General features: G+C 43.8%; 1 protein-coding gene across 1 annotated transcript in view; it reads left to right on the forward strand.

Moving 5' to 3' along the window:
- Positions 1 to 20125, forward strand: part of lpp (LIM domain containing preferred translocation partner in lipoma) — a 141789-nt gene that overhangs the window by 87364 nt on the left and 34300 nt on the right. Inside the window, exons 7-8 of the mRNA XM_079157984.1 lie at positions 1163 to 1756; positions 18532 to 18628. Coding sequence (XP_079014110.1) covers positions 1163 to 1756; positions 18532 to 18628 — 691 coding nt within the window. The remainder of the gene's footprint in view (positions 1 to 1162; positions 1757 to 18531; positions 18629 to 20125) is intronic.

The following is a 20125-nucleotide window of genomic DNA, read 5'->3' on the forward strand; positions in this document are numbered from 1 at the left end:
ACTGGCTGAACGTCTGACACCGATATGTAGTGGTAGTGAAAAACAATTATTACTTACATGACAGACACTCGGGGCGGACGCCTCTGACATCCCAGTGAGATGCTGCTACTCTGTGAGTTCATCGGCTATGTGCTGTTATGGTTTGGGCCCGTGCCGCGCGATGTAACCGACCAGACGTTAGATCAAAACGCCATGGCGAGAATCCCTGCAGTGGCTTGTGTTTTGCTGCTTTACGGCCACCTCTTCCCAGGAACACCAGCGCCGCAGATCTCTGTGATTTAACATCTGTCCCGTCCAAGGAGCTGGAGTCAGCACAAGTGTTGTGTGCCGTTGCCAGTCTGCTGTCATGGCATCCTGTGCCAAACAATTTATCCCCCTTCCCGTCCTGCTTTATTAGCCATAGATTATAGGTGGCAGCGGATGGTGTGGAGCCTCTGCTGTCGAGGTAGCCTTGTAATTGACTCCAAGGAGGCAGGGTGGATAATCATTTGAGCGTAAACCACAGTATCGGTAGATGGCTGTTGAATACAATGTCCTGTTACAGGCTTTTTTGTTGTTGTTTTTTTTGCAATGCTAGCGGGGGGGACAATGTGGGTCTGTCTGTCAGTTCACAACTTAGTTCCAGACTGAAATATCTCAACTCTCATTTGATAAATTTCCCCAAAAGTTTTTGCACCTTTCCATGCTCCCCAGAGGATGAACCCTATTGACTTTGGCGATCCCCTGACTTTTCATCTAGCTCTACCATGAGGTTGTGCTTTTAAGTGAAATGTCTCAATAACGTTTGGACAGATTGCCATGAATTTAGCAACACACACACACACACACACACACACACACACACACACACACACACAATAACTTTGGTGAGTAGGGCCGTCATCAGCTCAAAATGTCAAGATGTCCAATACTTTGGTTTATCACCAAATACCTGCAAAGCTAACGACATTCCCATCAGCCTCAGCTGTACTTTGTATTTATTGCTGATAAATGTTAGCATGCTAACATAAGACATTGAACAATGTCAAACCTTTGGACTGTAAATGTATTGTTCTTTGATTCGGTTTCCTTCGATGTCCATTTCCAGCCCATACAGTGCAATGAGTTTTTCATTTAGCAGTTGTTTGTTTTAACCAGAGGCAAACTTTCTGCTGTTTTTCAGAACTCCGTATCCTCGGCAGCCTCCACCCCCAGCGCTCCAGTGACCGGTTACAAGCGCATGGTCATCCCAACCCAGCCGCCTCTGACTGCCACGAAGAAGTCTACGCCCAAACCTCAGGCACCCGGGGGGGTCTCGTCCATCCCCCCTTCTCCTGCCAGCCCTGTGGCCAAGGCTCAAAGCCACGCCGCTCCTCAGCCTGTACCAGCCTCCTACGCTACAGCCTCAACCCCGAGCCAGCCAACCTTCAACGTCCAGGTGAGATCGGCCCAGCCCGGCCCCCAGCATCAAGCCCCAATTGGCCACCACTTTGGCCAGCAGCCCATTCGCAGCCCTGCACAGGTGCAGTACATGCCTGCCCAGCCCAAAGGACCCGACTTTGCCTATGGACCACCACAGCCCGGCTTTTCCCAGATGGCTCCGGTCGGATACCAAGAACACCATCCAGGAGTACCCCAAGTAGGCGGCTTAATTCCCAGGAGACCTGAGCCGGCCCCCGTCCTGGCATACCAGCCTCCAGGCCCCAGAAAGACCTACATCACAGATGTACCACCAAGCCTGGTTCCTTACACTGCTGGACCAGCTATTCCGCCAAAGGTAAGAATGGTTTTCATCACACATACAATTTACTCCATCAGTTGCCAGCATTTTTTTAACATAGCTAGAAAAAACAAATATATTTGTGATAATAAAACAATATTACTACAGTAGTGGATGAGGCCACAATTAGTCCACCCTTTTAGCCATCCATCCTTCCATCTACCATTTTCATATATTTTTTTCCACCTTTCATACTCTGGAATGGTGGCACTGGGCTAAGCAGACAAGCCAGGACATCCGTTTCCCCAGCCACATCTCCCAGCTCCTACTGGAGAATCCCCAGGCGTTCACAGGGCAGCTGGGATATTTAATCCCTCCAGCGTGTTCTAGGTTTGCCCCGGGGCTTCTTCCCAATTAGATATCCCTGGAATACCTCCACAGGGAGGGATTTGCGAAGCTTCCTGATTGGTTGCTCGAACCACCTCAACCTGCTCTTGTCAAAACGAAAGCGTAGCAGTCTGTCCTCAAACCTCTTTGGGATATTTGAGCTCCTCTATCTCAAAAAGACTGAGCCCAGCACCCAGACACCATGGGAGGAAAACTAACTTGGGCCACCACTCGTATCCAAAACTCCTCCGTTCTTTTAGTCGCTACTCAATATCTACGAGAATAGTTGAGGGTTTGACGATGTAGGACCATAAGGTAAATACAAAGCTTTGGTTTTCGCCATCACGATATCTGCATGACTGAAATCACTTCATCAATCCACCTGTTGACGAAGTGTTGACCCTCATCTCTTGAGCCGGGGGGGTCACAGTATGCTTAAGAAAGTCATTTACCATCGGTTCTTTTTCTTCATGGCATCTTTTCAGTCATGTTGTATGCTATTTGATAAAGTAGAAGTGTGTGTGTGTGTGGTTTGAGTGTGTTTACGTGCACAGTACGCATACATATCTGCAGCATCAGATGGCAATTCAACAGGGAGCTGTTTTGAGCTGCTTGCCATCTTCCATTGAAATGCGCAGAATAAACAGTTGTTTTAACCTTTATGAATTTTTTAAAGATCTTCTCCGTTGGGGGTTTACACCATCTGATTTCATTTGTCTCATAAACAGCAGCTCGTATTCATGTGTGCTGTGTATATCCACCCGCTGTGCATTGTAAATCTAAGCTCAATACTTTAAAGTTAATTTCTTTTTTCATTTAATTGTGTAAAGATGAAATTTGTATATATACACCGTGTGTGTGTGTGTGTGTGTGTGTGTGTGTGTGTGTGTGTGTGTGTGTGTGTGTGTGTGTGTGTGTGTGTGTGTGTGTGTGTGTGTGTGTGTGTGTGTGTGTGTGTGTGTGTGTGTGTGTGTGCATGCATGCATGCTACTGTGTAGTTATAACTACTATGTGTGTGTAGGGCTGCAGCTATCAATGATTTTAATAATTCAATATTCTACCCATTCTGCCACTGATTAATTGTGTAATAATTAAATTACATACAATAATATTATCCATCAAAACCAAAGTAATTCACTGTGTTTCAGTGTCATATTGCATTCTGGTTTTCAAGGATCCAGACTAAGTTTTTTTTAATTTTAATCCGCCGTCCCAGAACCGTCCCCGAGAAATGTTCACAACCGTCCCAAAGTCCAATAAACAGTCAATTATTCTAAATGTTTCTTTTACCTTTTTATTGTCATCTATAGTAGTTATTTGCATAGAAACATGCAGTTCAATTATTAGTTGAATGATTGTATTTAAATTAAATACTTGCTTTGAATAAAATAACATCTTAGCATTAGTAGTTGTAATTATGTATTCGATGGATACAATGTGCAGCAATGATTTTTAGTTATCGAGTTTGTCGAGGAATGGTGTCAGCCCCATACGTCTTTTATGAGATGAAATGATCTTAAAAGTCAAAACAATTGACCTTTTGTTAAACTCCTCCCCCAATTGTCCCGTCATAGCTTAGCAACCGTAGCTAGGACCAAAAACAAATCAGAGCAGCAAAAGTAGATGAATGGATGAAACCGTTCCTTATTTCTACGCCTTCTACACGGATCATCAGCTGGTGGAGGATGAAGACCTTTTAGCTCAGGACATGCAGCTGCAGTCTTTCAGCACGATATTATGTATTTGGTCCTCAAGTACACGTTCAAGAGCCCTTCTTGTTTTAAAAAACAGGATTTAGTTTAGTTTTCAAATGACTCGTGGCGCTAACATCAGCTTCGTTAGCTTCATTAGCTTCAGCTGATCAAAGCTGCCTGTGACAGCTGATGGAGCCGCTGGCTAGAAGTGAGAGGCCTGCTTCTGTCTACCTCTGTCTGGTATCGAGGACACGGTAATGTGTGTGTTTTATCATTTTTAAAGGTTTTTTCTTATTATTTTTAGAGTCCATTGTCAAAACGTACCATTAAACGTACTTGGAATTATATACACGCAAACACAAAAAGACATATTCATAATACGGTTAAAAACGATACATTTCATCTTGGCGAGAGCGACCGTCTTAGGCCTGGCCTCAAGCCTTCAAAAGCATCGCAAGATGTCTGAGCTTTTTATAGAGCTGTACATGACTGAGAAGAATGACTAAATACTGTCATCCCTTAGAACAGTAGTGTATGCCACAGAGACAGCTATTCTAATCTCAATACATCCAGCTGTCGACAATCTCTGGAAAGTGCAAGGCCCTTGAGTTTTCTTTAATTCAAGGATTTTATGCTGGTTCAAAATACAAACTGGGCCTCCCGGCCTCTGGGAATAGCTCATCAAGGACTGTACTTTACTAAATACAAATTAGCTTCAACATCGCAGAGAGTATCTTAAAAATAAGTCTAATTATATTTGTTCAGAACAAAAGTCTACATTTTGCTTGAAAAGCTCGCTTTGGTCCCAGTATGATGCATTATTAAAGAAACAAAAGGTGGCGTTTAATAGATTTGTGAGCATCGCTTTGATTTCAGATAAAAGGAAATCACTAATTTTACAGATATAGCGTGTGAGCTATGTATATATACGTGTGTATATATATATATATATATTTGTCTTTCTTTCCCAAGGATATGCTGTAGCAGGATAATGCCCCCCCCCCCCCATGCTTCATTTGAAGGCTTTGAAACATATCGGGGAAACTTAATGCCCCATATGCACACGATGATGTGCTTTAAATGACTCTGACCCGACCCTCCCCTAGAACTTTTATACCCAAACCTTCGCTCCAATCTGTCTTTTTGTTTATTTGTCTCAGTATAGCAGCTCTGTAAAGCCAAAATAAACCAGACACTATAAAAGCAAGATTAGACTGAAAGCCAAAATCTGTCAACTTTGCCTTTATGATCGTCACCGTGCCTGACCCGATGTCGTGGCATGTTCCTAACCTCTTACAAATGGTGTTAAATCTACTTAAAAGAAGTGGCTTGTGCCTCTTTTAATCGCTTGTGTGAATCAACCAAAACGTAGTCAATTAAAGGAGCTATTTACATATTTGTCCATCTCCAGTTAATGTTGATTTTATGTAATACCCGAGACTTTCTCTGTAGGAGGTCTGTGACTTTGATTGAGGACTTTATTCAAGAGATCATCCCACATAATTGAGGGTATTCATAGAAGGTCAGCATCATTAGAAGTCCAAGATGAAGTCCTTGGATGAGATTCTGTGATCTAGTCTCGTCCTGATTAGCGTGCCAGCTCTGCCCCCCCCACCTCACCCCCTTCCACCCAGCACCCAATCCCCCCAACGTGTCCTTACTCAACACGGAAAGTGAAGGTGTAGGAACAGCTTCTCACATCAACAGGCTCCAAGGACGCTTAATTACCCAAATCCAACAGGGTTTGATCTCTATTGTAGTCCAAAAAATTAACCGATTTCATGGCTGCCGGTTAACATACCAATTTCCACGAGTCTCTCCGTCTACCCCCAAAAATTGGAGGAAAGCTAAGCTGGATGATGACTTGTGTTATTGCTGAGCTTGAGTGACGTTTGACAGGGGAGGATTATTTTTGAACCGCTCAATCCCCGCAGCCAGTTAAAGCCCCCTGGAAGGTCACTGATGGTTTCAACTGTCAAACATGTTTAAATATCTGACATTTCTCTGCCTTCCAGTGCTGGCCACTTTGCCTTTGACCTGCACACAAGCATTTGCATATGGTGCCATCAGGATGTGTCCAAAAGACCGTTTTTGTGACATCGCATGGTGTCGCTAAACGATGATTGTAGAGAAGAAGGCAAGAACATATGAACACACATATCTGATTAATATATTAATATAGTTAGTCATATTAGGAAAGACTATTCTGTATTTAAATGGTAGATTCCTGTTTTTTTTGCAATCTTTTTTTTACCAACATGTGCCATCTCTTAATTTGTGTGCAGATCAACCAAACCATTTATATAGCAAGAGCGTTACAGTAAAACAAGGAATTAGAAAGATATAATGTAAAATGAGTTAAAATGATAAAATGAGAGCAATTAAAAAAAGCTACACTTAAAGTAAAAATGATAGTTAGAGTTAAAGTTAGTTTAAAAAACAAACAAAAGTGAGTCAGTTAGTACAGTCCTCTGTAGCTCCGTATCGCGCTGTATTGCAAGCTGGCCTACTTTTTAGTGTTCAAATCAGATTCCAACGATTTGATTTAAATGCCTCTTGTTGCTGTACACCGCTCAATAATTCACTTTCAATAGGTGATACATGACATACATAACTTATTTTTCAATGGGAATTTAAAAGTAAACCCTTTTTCTTTTTTTTTAAATACTCAATTGACTGGAACCATAAAACTAGACGGCACCAATTTATCCACCGGAGCACCAAAAAACACAGACTAGACATGAGACTTAATAATTCTAGTACTGGGACCAGAATGGGCAATTATATGGATCTCTCATTTGGAGCCATTCAAGTGCAGGACATTTTTAGACATCCTGTCTGTAAGGCAAGGCACAGGAGGTAGTACTAGGCTATAGTGGGGCACACAGTTGTGTATCATCCGTGTATCAACAGAGGTCAATATTACTGTATGTCTGTGGAAGATATGCCCCAGAAGTTGCATGTTAATGGGGAATGAAAGCGGTCCCAGGACAGCCCCTTGGGGGACTCCAAAAGGATTGATTGAGAGTAACTTCTTGGTTTTGTTTTTCTATGTGGAAAGTCAACCTCTCGTAACACTCTCACATGGTCTTTAATCTGTGGCGTCGGGAACATTACAGTAAAAGGAGCTGTTCTCTCACTTGCTCAAGAGGCGCTTATGTTCATGCCTGGAAAGACGATCAGGTGTGAACACTTGCTGTGTACACATCACACATGGTGCCTCCTCCTCAGCTCATTGACCCCAGCTGCCCTCCGCTCTATGAACTATGAGCAGCTCTTAAAAAAAAGCGAGCTGACTGAGTGTCGATTACCAGACAGGATCCTCTGCAGGGTGCAGCGTTACCATGTGTAACTACAAAGTGAGAGCCCACGGCTCCGACGAGATGAAAACATGTTATCTGCAGCCCTGTGATCTTTTCTCTGTGTCGATGCAACGTGAAACAAATTGCACAAATTGCACTCTTTTACACCAAACAAACAAAATGGTTATTCTCAACTATGTATTGACACACACACACTGATAGACAAACAGGAAATTGGTGCAGATAAGTTATTGATATCGCACACATTCTGTATCTTTTTCTTACATTTCTTACAGTCATTTTGATTTCTTTCACAGCCTCAATCAAACTATTACAATCACAGCTCTTCCACATGTTTTTGTGCGTTTTCCTCTTCAGTCTTATCTACAGAATTTCCCTCTGGCTACAAGAAAAATAAATTAATACTTCTTTAGAATTCCTCATAGCTGCTGTCTATTTTTACGGAACCATAAAGCGTTAACACGACATCAGAAAAAGCAGCCTTAAATTCCCCCAGTGTGCACCTCAACACATTTGTTTAGTTGCTATTCAAGTGCCACCGTGTTTAAAGGACAAAACCATGATTTCTATTTCTGTGGGAGCAATTTCTGCCAAGTTAATGTTAAATGGAGCTTTCAGAAAAATGCCACCACTTAAATAAGCGTGTGTGTGTGTGTGTGTGCATGCCATATTGGTGAAAGGTACAAGTAATGAACCTGAAAATACAGCTATACCATCAGTCCATGCAGTTTCTCAGACAGCGATATTGTCTTCACAGCGCAATTCAAAACAAAATGAGTCACTCTTTTGAAAAAGTACACCCACTCTGTATCTAAGTATGAGTACGCCAATTACACCTGTGAACTCCTCTGCCTTCGCCAACAATTGTTTTTTCAGCTCATGCCATTTAATAAAACAAGATTATACAAAGAAGCACAAATAACAGGCTTTGCACTGTGCTCATAATAATTAAGTCTCTCCCGATCATTTTTCGCCTAAAGTGAACTGCTGAGTAAAGCAAATCTCTCCGAATTGATACTACATGTTATTGAAGAGCAGCGCATATCAGCCCACTCTGTCCAAGTTCTTGGTAAACAGAAACAAAGAACTTGGTGTTTACTCTCTGTGTGTTTATTGAATACAGAAGCAGGCCACAGAACTTCAGCTGCCTTCAAACTGAACTGCTGAGGTCACATGTCGTGTGTGTGTGTGTGTGTGTTCTGCTTGAAGTTCAAGTGATTTTAAAGGAACACTTTGTAAGCAAACAAAGGGTCTGCTTCCAGTCAGTGTAACCCACTAAAGCGCTGGTGTCTCTCCCTGAGGCCTGACAAATGTGTGGACTTGTTTTCCGTATTGATGAAACATTTGCAAACAATTTGGACATTTTGAAACCGGCCTTGTTTACAGTTCTGCCTTCACTGGCACATTGATGTGTTTCTTGGCGCATGTAGACCAGAGAGAGAGATCACCTCTCGTGCATCCTGATGTGCACGCACGAGAGCGAACAAAGCTCTTCCAAACATAGAGCTGCTCGTGGTAATACACTCGACAGGGTACCTTTAATGTAGACACAGAAATAGTGAAAACTCAACGGTCTAACTGCGCAGTTCAGTACTATAGAGTTCAGTCCTTTCACATGTTTTCAGCAATTATTTTTCAACTTTAGGTTGTGAGAACACTGTTGCTAGGGGACTGATAATAAAACAGACATTGCCCTGTTTTGTTTTCCAAAATGCTTAATGATGCTGCATTTCACAAATCCTTTCTAAAGAAAGCAGCAGAAAGGTAACCTCCATTGGCTCCAACATTTTGGAGTTGTATTCAAGTAGTGAATACCACAGCAGTGGGTCATTCCAGTTGACTCCGCTTTCTAAACGCAGTAAACACGACCCCTTGTTCAAGGCACCGTTTTCTATGCGCAGATAACATACTACATAGATACTTTTTCTTTTTTTTCTATCTGAAAGCTGCAACGGGCATCAGGTCGGGATGTGCATGAAAATGTGATGTTGATGTTTTAAAAACTATGCTGTGAACTTTGTGAGGTTTCAAAATATCAATAGTTTAGTTGGGAGGAAATTTTTGGCGGCGGATCTGCAAGACTTTAGAGACGGAAGCTTAAAAGACCAAAAGGCTGTTTGTAATGCAAACACTGTGTCATTATGTATCCACTCTAACAGTGGAAAGCCTAACCCAGTCTAAGGACTAGAGTTAGGAAGAAAAAAACCGATGTGAATTGTATAAATATAAAGATAGAAATAAATGCATGTTTGAAGAGGAGTCCGTGCAGAGACCCCTCTTCTATTGGCTCATATCAGTTGACTGACTTATACCTGCGGCACACATTCCTGTCTGCTGTGCACCGTGTGCTCACCAGAAGTCATTACATCTCCAACGCAGGTCAGACTGGGTGACAGGGATCAGCTGCATGCCTCTAGCATTGCCCGTGTACACGCTCTCCTGTATATAGCTACCGCCGCGCCGACGACGACCGTGCTGTCCGATGACATGGTGTTCGGTGGTGGTGGTCCACACGGGCTCCGGTTACCGAGTGGTTTCATAGACGAGAGGTCGGGGATGGAAAGTAGGTCTCCTTATGTTTCACCGTCTTCATGCCAGCACATCAGAAGGCTTTTTTTCCAGGAGCTGATTCAGGCTTTAAAGCAGGACAGCAACACATCTCCAATGCAAATATGGCCACCAGCGACAACAAGAAGAGATTAGGCCCATTACGGGTAACAGGGCCGTAGACGAATATGAGGCACCTTTATGTTTAACTGATTCATGGTCAGGTATTTGGGCATTTTGTGATAGGCCTTTGCAAATATGGAAATAATTGGTTAAAAGTCATTAGTTTATTTTTGGTATTGTCATTATGTTTATGGTCAGATAGTGTTTATTTAAATTGGTTTCATAGAAAGCTTTTCATTGAAAATCCATTTTGAGGACTGCTAAATTAATAAGTGGATTACTAATTGTTTTTTTAATAATTCACTAGCATTAATGACAAACTCATAGAGTGGACCACTACAGTATGGACTATATTTAGTGTTCGATATAAGAAACCGGGCAGCAGGAAGATGAGTTTTTAACCACTAGTAGGGCTTCAGGTGTTTGGACGAGGGCGTCCCGAGGACGTCTTCTGACAGCTTGCTACTTGTCTTCTAGTGGAAAGTAGATACATCAGAAAGCTGTGCACTATTATGGAAGTGCCAACAGTAACTTGCTAACATTAGCTCGCTAACAGCTAACTTGTCAACTGCACCCCTTGTAGACAGGGTGCTAAAATAATCCTTCGACATCTGAAAACCTAAGTTTTTTAGCTAGCTACAGGAAATTTGTTAGTGTTTTTTTCTGTCCTCTGTTACATAATGTGGGGCCGATTGTTTTCCCCTCCGGTGGGCGTGGTTCTCTGTCTCTATAGGAACACAGATATAGTTCATGTTAATAGTAGCACCTGTGCTTCTCCTGCTATGTTGTTTCATGATGCTCTTTATTGATGGACTTAACTAAAGGAATATATTTTCCAATAAATCCATGAGTTTTTTTAAGGATTATTCTTACATAGTCATTAGTTTATCATTCCTCTTAAAAGTACTCTATCTTTGTGATAAATGGAATTGGTTATTGGTTTGTGTATGACCGTCATGGCGCTAATGTGAGGTTATACATTAAACAAAGGGTTCTATTTGTATTTGTACTTTTTCACAAGTGGGTCAGAAATCTATACTTGCCCGGAATCAACTTTACTTGCCCCCATGCAAAATTGTCTTTATTGGCGATTATCAAAAAAACTTTATTTAAGTAAAATAATCTGGAGTTTCAACCCACTTCCTCTTTACGCCAACCAGCTAAACTCCTGTTTTCAGGATAATTGAAGCGCTCGCTTGTGCTTCAGCTCACAAACTTGGTCTTCACCTGCTGCCATTTATTGCAGCTCTATTGTTGAGCCGTGTGTGGTAACGCGCCATTTTACATTGAGCACATAAAAGCTGCTACAACCAATTGCTTTCAACGTGTAGCGCTGAACCCCTTATTTTGTTATCATAGTTATTACAAATTGTACCAGACTGTGTTGTCTCTTCGTGTTAACATATTTTGTGTGTTTGTTGGATGGAAGGTTCATTCGGTCAGCGGTATCCCCCTCGGTAGATCACAAGTGTTTGTCACATAACCGCTTCATAAATAATCGGCCCCTGCCACCCTCCTCTCCTCCGGCCCCGCTCCGAGACGAACGGCTCGGCCTGTAAATAACCGGCCGGATCGATAGCCTGTCACTGCAGCTCGGCGAGCCCCGGCACATCCGAAACGTCTGAGCAGTTTGTTTATTTTCCAACCCCTCCTCGCCGGCCCGTGGCGAGGACATGCAGATGTTGTCCTGCGAGCACTGAGATTAGTCCCGCAGCTTTTGAATGCGGCCAGTGTGATACAGCGGCGTGCTGGGTGACAGTCGGATGAACCCTGTATTCACTGTGTCATGTGACGACAACAAAATTCATCAAATTCAAGCGCCTGGTCAGCGGAGTGACACCGTCAATGAAGGTGTTTGTCATTCTGTTGGTTCAGTCACCAGGCATCCAAAAAGGAAACCACCTGCAGAAACAGTGGCCCCTGCTGGCTCCTGGTGGACATGGTCTCCTGTCTGTTGCAACACCTCTCTGTGTCCCACTCGTCTAGCACGTAAACAGATTCTCTCTGTTGCTTTTACTACATTCCTCTCAACTCCCCCCCGTCCCCGTCCACAAAAGGACTCTTTGGCTCGGAGTCCGTGCGACGTGTTCACTTTGCAAACGTTTGTTTTCTCATCAAAGGAAGCGTCTGGCTTTGTGAATTGTTTTCTCCGGCATTTTAAGCCGGGTGTGATTCAGATAAACCACCTCACTGTTTGGGTGGAAAAGTTAAGGACACATCGTAGGTTTGTCGGGAGGCAAAACATGACACAGGAGAAAAGACGAGGGGAAGTGCAGGCCGCCAGACTCGACCTGCGTGAATCTTCATCACGTCCACCACACGTGTTTAAATGGAGACCCGTGCGGCCATGTGAGGAAGCAGCAGGGGAGAACCAGGGAAACCTGCGTCCTGTGTAATCTGGTGTTTTGCTTCATTCGTGGGTTTTGTAATGGTGTACAGAGAGAGAGAGAGAGAGAGAGAGAGACGCCAAATAAGTTTAATCTCCATCCCAGAGATTTGTGCAGTCATTTGTTGTTGATGTTGTTTTTTTTCTTTCTCAGATCGCTTGTGGCTCCCCTCTCTGCACTCTCTGATTTTCAAATATCTGTTTGCAGGGGGATGTGTCAGTTCCGAACAGATGACCTAGTTTTTTACACACGCACCATCTTAACAAACATTGAAAGGCCCCTCTCCACATACATTACGTTTCTGCCAACACTCTGGAAACTCGTCCCCCTTTTTTCACAGGAATTCAGTTTACAGCAAAGAATGAACGGCCGTGGAAAATGTCAATTATGGAATCGGTTAATTTTTAATTATCGCGGGCTGCTCTGCACACTGCTGCTCTACAGTTTGCTGGTATTATTATTATTTTTTTTATTCTGCGGCATTTAATTGGAGCTGAAAACAGCATGACCTATTTTGTTTGGGGAGAATGTGTACTCAAAGCGGGGGCCTCCTTCGCGAGGTGGCCCTGAGCTTAATTTGCAGCGCTGCGACGGCTTCTCCTCAAAGTGTAATGCAGATTACTCATAACCTGTTTAACATCGCAGCGCGCAGCCAGCTCATCAGCTGGATTACATAAGAACGTGCGAATCCTTTCTCAGACCTAACGAGTTCTCCCATTAACATACGCAGCCGCCACAGAAATGACGAAGCAACTTTCCACCTCCAGGGGTACCTTTGCTCAGATGAACCACTTTTATTTGTAGTGGAATACTTGCTGAAGGTAATGTCTCACCTGTGTAATCACAGCAGATGTGTCCTTTTTTGTATTATCATGAATAGAACTCCTCTCTGGTCAGTCTCCAGAGACTGAATCACAGTAAACAAGGCGCACTCCAAGGTTTCTGTTGAAGTGCGCTGTTTGACACACTTGAGAAAATGCATCTCTGCACTGTGGAATCAAATAAAGTCTATAAATCGATGACTCTTAATACACACTTATAATAAATAAATAAAAAGCACATTTAACATCTAAGTGTTTAACCTAAATGTTTTGATGCCAGACACACGATATGCTGAAGCCCCCCCCCCCCTACACACACACACACACACACACACACACACACAAACACTCTTCTAAACACACACTTAAGTCACAGGAAGGATAGTGTGACTGATCCAGCAATCCTTTCATTGTTGTGGTAAAACAAGAGTCTCCTAAGCTGCTTTAATCACTCGTTTAGTGTTGCGGGGGGGGGATATTACAATCCAATATAAAAAAGTCAATCCCCTCATGAACCCTAACTAATGCAACGGTCCATTTGCTGTTGTTTGTTTATTATTACTATTATTTCTTAATAAGCCGTTTTCCATTCCAAAGGCTCTGTGTCCGTTTTCAAATCGTACCATTGTGATTTAGAGAGACAAAAAAAACAGCCAGGATGTCAGATTGAGAGCCGAGTAAAGCTTCTCTATTAAAAGCCTGAGTTAAAGCCACAGAGCCGTCGACACCGTGTCGCATTGTAAAGTCCATCATCATTTAATCTGTGGATAAATATGTCCGCGAGTGATTATGTCTTTCTTCGGTTTGCGCTGATCGTGCAGGAAACGTTGAGCCATTGTAAAAGGTGAGACAATAGCTTTTGGTTTGAAGGTGGAGTATTTTGGGGCTCTACAGGAAGTACAAAATAAACAGCTGATAGACGTGCAGGTTCAGAGACACAGATTAGTGTTTAGCGCCCCCCCCCCCCTTAATTTCAGCTCAGTGGGTAGTGCTGCTGATGCAGTGGCTCTCCATCTCATTGTCTTCGCTCGTTGCTTTTGAACTGCAAGAAAAAAAAAATACTGGCCTAAATATGAGGATGTAGCTCATGATTCCTCAAAAGTTCAAATAAAATTTTCCTCCTTTTTCCTTCGGAAATATATATATATAATATAATGATACTGCAGCTATTGTGCACCCCCCCCCCCCCCCCCCCCCCCCCACATTTTTCAAAAGAGTATTAAACAGTTTGGTTCATATTTGTAGATTCCAGGAGACTTTATGAAGTGCAATCAGACGATACATTCATCTGTTCAGAGACACGTTACAATGGAGACAATGTCTTGGATTGAATCACAGCATGTTCTAAACATCCATATGGTTCAGAACGACGGTCTTCAGTGTGCAGAGTTAGCCTTGACTTTAACTGTAGCTCTGCTGGCTCCTTTGTGCAGCAACTCAAATGTTTCCACGGTGAAATGTGAAGCGATTTGATGCTTAACTCACCAGTGGGACGATGGAGATAATGAAATGATTAACATCGTCGTTCGTCACAAACGATCATGAATGAATAATTAGCTTGTAATGAATAATAATAATAAGATGTAACGAAATACTGGCCTGTACAGTGTTACAGCGAACCAAATATTGTGTTGGCACGCTCGCACAACTTCTGTTATATCACATCGTCACAAACACATCGTGGTAACGCTCCGAGTAGGAGCGCTTCCTTGGAGATGAAACTCAAAAGGTCAATAGGCTTTAACAGTTGTTCCCCTTTTCAACAATCCCACACAGTCTCAAATATATTTCAATACTAAAATTAAAAAGTGCGACTTTAATAGTTTTTCTCAAGTAATGTTTGACTGTAGTAGTGTTGCAATAAGCCGAGTTGACCCACAGATCTGTAAAGGGGACACCAAAAGTATTTGGTTTCGCAGCTATAAACAGCTGGGAGCTTGAGAGCTTTTGGAGGCCAAAACACATTTGATGATGTCTTTGTGTCCCGCCCCTCCTCCACTGGGATTGGACGGCTGGGTAACAAGCGACCGTGACGAGCACAGCGGTTCAACCAAAACATTTTCAACTCAACCAGAAAGAAAAGAAGAAGAAAAAAAACCGCCAAACGTGCAGCCAAGAATAGACGCTCAGCGCCTCGTCACGCTGCTAGCGTTCGTAGCATAGCATAAATATGTGGCACTCCCATTAAGAATATTTAAAGAAAACTCCTCTAAGGTCTTTGCCATAGCTGTTGATGGTCTGTCAATGGTTGCAGCTTCCTGTCCACCGACACTCTTTTTGTTCCCCCTCCACTAAACAAAGTAAATCAGAAGTCGTCTCTCCCGTTCACTCTCTATCACTGCAGCAGAAGCAGGAAAGACAGAGCCTGAGGTTTGGTCCTTAGTGGGACGCGATGCTGTCAGGGTATCAGGTGAGAGCTCGTACTGAGCCCCCCCCACCACCTCACCCCCACTCCCATAGACACTCCACATCTCACTTAACCAGTTCTGACACAATGCCAATTCCACAGTGGGTGGCGCACACAGCTTTATTCATAGACGTGGCAGCGGGGCCGCCGATCAGCATCCAGACTCTCTGCTCTTGTCTGCTCACCTCTCGCCGTCACGCCGCATCAGGTCGCACGCAACGGCGGTCACTTCTCAGACGTTATTGTTGTTTTATGAGGGGGGGCCTGGCATTTTTGCGACGGTTTCGTCAAGTGGGCGTCATTTGAAGATGGCCCGTCAGGATGTCTCTCAGCGGTATTACGACTGATTAAAAAGCAGATGACCTGAAACGATAAGCCTCGACATGGGGGGGGGGGGGGGGGGGGGTTTAAGCGTTTACTTCAATGAAAAGTGTGGCAGAGCTCCTGAGGGCTCAGGCAAACAATTTACAGAACGGAGCCAGACCGAACTGAAAAACCACGTCTGCAGCACGTATAGCCGCTGTATGGTTCCCATTGTTGCCTCTAAAAAAAAAGCCGAACAGGAACTGCGAAGCAATCATAAAGCATGCAGGGAAGCAATTTCTTTCTCTTATTCAAGTGAAAAATGATTCCGTGCTGTCACAAAAGACTCCCTAACAAGGTGCTTTAAACTCTCTGGCAGTGCATTGCTGCAGGGTGTCAAAGAGTGGATAAGCTATAAATGAAGCTTAAACTCAAAAGTCTGTTTCTGGTAATAGCAGCGTTTCGTTCCCTCTCCAGTGTGCTTTTGATGTGGAGCTCAGATTAACAGGGTTAAATCGTCCTCCTCACTGTCGCAGAGTAACAACACGGGCATAATGAGCAGGTTGTTGACAACAAGAGCACTTATTTTAGGTGACTGATCATGTTCCTTTGTGCAGGTAGGAGAATTCAACCTCCTCCGAGGACCGTTGTGTGTTGTACAAAAAAAATAAAATAATAAATAGGGCCATGCAATTGACAAGAGAGGAATATCCAAATGCTGAGGAATGTTCCTCTCATCTCCTCCTAATCCTCCGTGATGCGATCCTGGCCGTTTTACAGTCGAGTGGCCGATGGATGCGCAAGGTGGCAAGCGATCCAAGAGCCCCGCCGCTCTCTAGAGAGCGGTCTGGCGCGGCGGAGAGATGTGCCCGTTGAACGGGTCGATCCCTCGGAGTAAATGAGGCCCGCTGTTTGGGCTTCCATTATCAGCCCGCCGCGTCCAGAGAACCCGGGGGCCGGGAGCAAAAGGCAAGGATCGTAAAGTTGTGGCTGCTCTTTGATACATAGTGGACAGTAATCAGAGCTCAGCATTTTCTCACCCTTTGTGGAAATAAACTCAGTGGACCATTGCGGTGCTCTCACAGCAAAACCTACCGTGCGTCTGCAATACCAGCTCTAAAGTTTCAAGCTCAGCAAGATGTCAGTCCCGGATGTTAAAACAATGAAATGGTGCTCAAAGTTTAGCTCTAGTCGCATGTCGATTTGTCCTTGAGCGAGACACTTGACCCCTAAAATGACTCCTGCAGCGGTGCCTACGGTGTGATAGAATCTGAATTATAAGTCGCTTTGGATAAAAGCGTCTGCTGAATGACTGTAATGTAATGTTCAGTATGAAGTATAGTATGTGATTTTTGGACGTAGCGTTGTTGTTGATACACAAGCTTTTCAGAGTTACGTGCTTGTCTCCTTTTTAGCTGTCGGTATACACTATAGAGAAAAACTTAAATTAGTTTTTTCTTCCTGTGAATGTTGCCACAGAAACCCAGTTCGTTATACTGCAAATACATAAACACAGCAATACTTCCTTACCTCCTTCGGCGATATTGACTTAACAGATATTAACTTAATGCCACTTTAATTTATTGTTGAAGTACCACCGACTTTAGTTCTGTTCTTGAAACTGACTGACACATACAATGAGTCAATTTAATGACAATTATGTGCATACAAATCCAGTCGTCAATAACACCAGAAGACGACCTGTAATTACTTTCATTCTGAGTACAAAAACATTTCTCCACTCAATCTCCTATTGACGGATCTGATTCCTTTATGTGACACAGTAAACCGTGAATACATTAGTACAAAACCCGTACCGGTCGCTAACATCCACCCAGGTCCCAGATGTCACAATTAGGAACACCGCGAAAGGTCAGCTCAGATCTCGGCCCGCGTTACAATATTGAAAATCAAATCTACTGTAAAGATCCGGCCGGCGCCCAGATCTAGGGAAGGTCGCCGGAGCGCCACCGATTTCAGGAAAAAAACTCAGCCGCGCAGCACGAAGAGAGTCAAGGTCAGGCCTCCGGGGCGTCTGCAAAGGACACACACCTGTGACGGGGTTGCAGCATGATCCGGGAGGGGGGGGGGGCGGGATGATTGGCAGGAAATGTCAGGCGCAACACATCAGCCCCGTGCAGACACACAGATGATGAGAGCAGGGGGCAGGCTCACGAGCAAAAAGGAAGAGAGCGGCATCTTCAGAGCGTTACGTCCTCCTTCTAAAGTCTCTCAAAGATTAGGCCGCGACGCCGCTCACACCTTAAAGTCTTTTGTGCTCCGAGTGCGAGTAAGGAACTATCTCCTGACCCATCGCCCCCGATGTGCACGACTTAAAAAGTAGCTTTGCCTTCCTTTTTTCCTTCTGTTATCATTATTTTCCCCAAATACAAGGATTAGTCAGGGTCACCGTTTTTTTTCCCCCCACATGCTTGTATTCCACAGAAGGATATGCACAACCTTCTGGGCTGCACACCGCTGGGGCCTGAGCCAGGGTCAGGTATCTCAGAGGGGGGAAGGCTGACTGAAGACCATCCGCTGCATTTTAATTACAGTGAATGTGTTTTGTTTGACCTTGAGAGAGTGCTTCGTCCTGATTTATTGAAGTCAGGGTTTTTTATTTCTCTCTGAATCTTTAAGCTGAACCTGGACGTATTTTGTTAAGCAATACATCCCTGCACTTTTTTTTTAATCTTTTTTGCTCTGCATTTAAAGCAGCATTCGTCACAGGTGACATTCATCGGCGAGGTGGAAACAAATGCAAAGAACCGCCGACATGTTCGTCATTCCCTCGGTCGGCTTTCGTGAATTTCAACTATGTTCCTCTCCCCGGTTCTCAGGGCGGCGCTCACATGGCCCACCCGGAGGACGAGCTGGAGCGCCTGACCAAGAAGATGCTGTTTGACATGGACAACCCGCCGTCTGAGGAATATTTTGGTAAGAAAGATGGCGCACACACACACACACACACACACACACACACACACACACACACACACACAGATGTGGTTAGCTTTAGGGCTGCAACTAACGTTTATTTTAATAATCGATTAATCTGTCGATTAGTTCTTCGATTAATCGATGAATCGGATAAAAAAACAAAGCATTAATTTCCAACCGGAAAAATCGCTTGACGCTGTGGCGCGATAGCCTATCAGCGTTGAGATGTTTCTCCTGTCATCACTGACGTCCTGCCGTTGTTGAATCAGGAAACAAATACTGTAGCCGCCTGTGTTCACCCAGAGCTCTACGATCCCTCATATCAGTAGAGACCGGACCAAACTATGTGTATACATGTGTGTGTGTAAACCATATAGTGCACACAATGAATAGACGCTGCCGTATTTACGTCTAGATGACGTTATTGTGAGTGTTGATGGAGCTGCTACAATGTTAGCATAGCCTAGCACCGATCGATCCGAGCTCCATTGAGAAAACAAGTACAAATCGGCATCATTACGTAGTTATTTCGGAGTCCCTTTTTGTCGGTTTATTGCCGTTAAATCACAGCCAAGTCAGTTTATTGTGTGTTCATACAGCTGTAGTAAACAGCCGACGTGTGGCTCGCTAGACACAGTGAGCTCGATGAAATCCACGGAGCTCCTCCGGACTATGTTATGAACCAGACATGACGGCGTTTAGTTTCCCGTGATATCTGGGACTTCCACAACACGTACTGAGCAGAAATAGAGGTGATTTTTTCCACGGTTAATGGCGGACAGTTGAACGGCTTTCAGGCCGATAAGCCGCGCCCCCTCTCCGGCGCGTCCAGAGCGATTCACGCAAATGAACAGAAATAGTCCCCGGCGGGGCGTCATTCGCGCCGCGTTCATCGCGTTTGGTGTGAATACGGCATTATTGAGTGGCGTAATAATCACGCGACACAACGAATCGACAATGAAATTCGTAGCCAACTCTTTTAATAATCGATTATTATCGATTTTATCGATTCGTTGTTGCAGCCCTAGTTAGCTTTAGCCTTTTTCACAGCAGGCGTAAATAATAAAATGATAAATAATAAAATGGCCGCTAACAATCACTGAACTCACCGGGACACTTAAATAGAACAGAAACTGCGTTAATGTTGTGAGTAACACCTGTGCTCTTCCTAGTAGGGCAAGTCAAAAAGTCTGTCATCATAATGACCTGTGGCAGTTTAACCCCTAATGCAAATGGTTAAAGCTAGGGTTGGTAATCTTGAGAAACTAGCAAGGGTATGCTACATTTTTTAAATCTTTCAACTGAAGAGCCCAACCATGAAGTTAGCTAGTAACGCTAGCTCCAACAGTTGCTAAATCCAGCAAGAACGTTGCTAAGTCGGCAACACCAAAGATACGCCTCCCTCCAAAGATACGCCACCCAAAATGATCATTATGAATGTAAACAACAAACACGGTTATTATTAGCACTCACAGCTTTCAAGCTAGCAGCTTG

Source organism: Pholis gunnellus (genome assembly GCF_910591455.1).
Source record: "Pholis gunnellus genome assembly, chromosome: 4".
Classification (NCBI taxonomy): domain Eukaryota; kingdom Metazoa; phylum Chordata; class Actinopteri; order Perciformes; family Pholidae; genus Pholis; species Pholis gunnellus.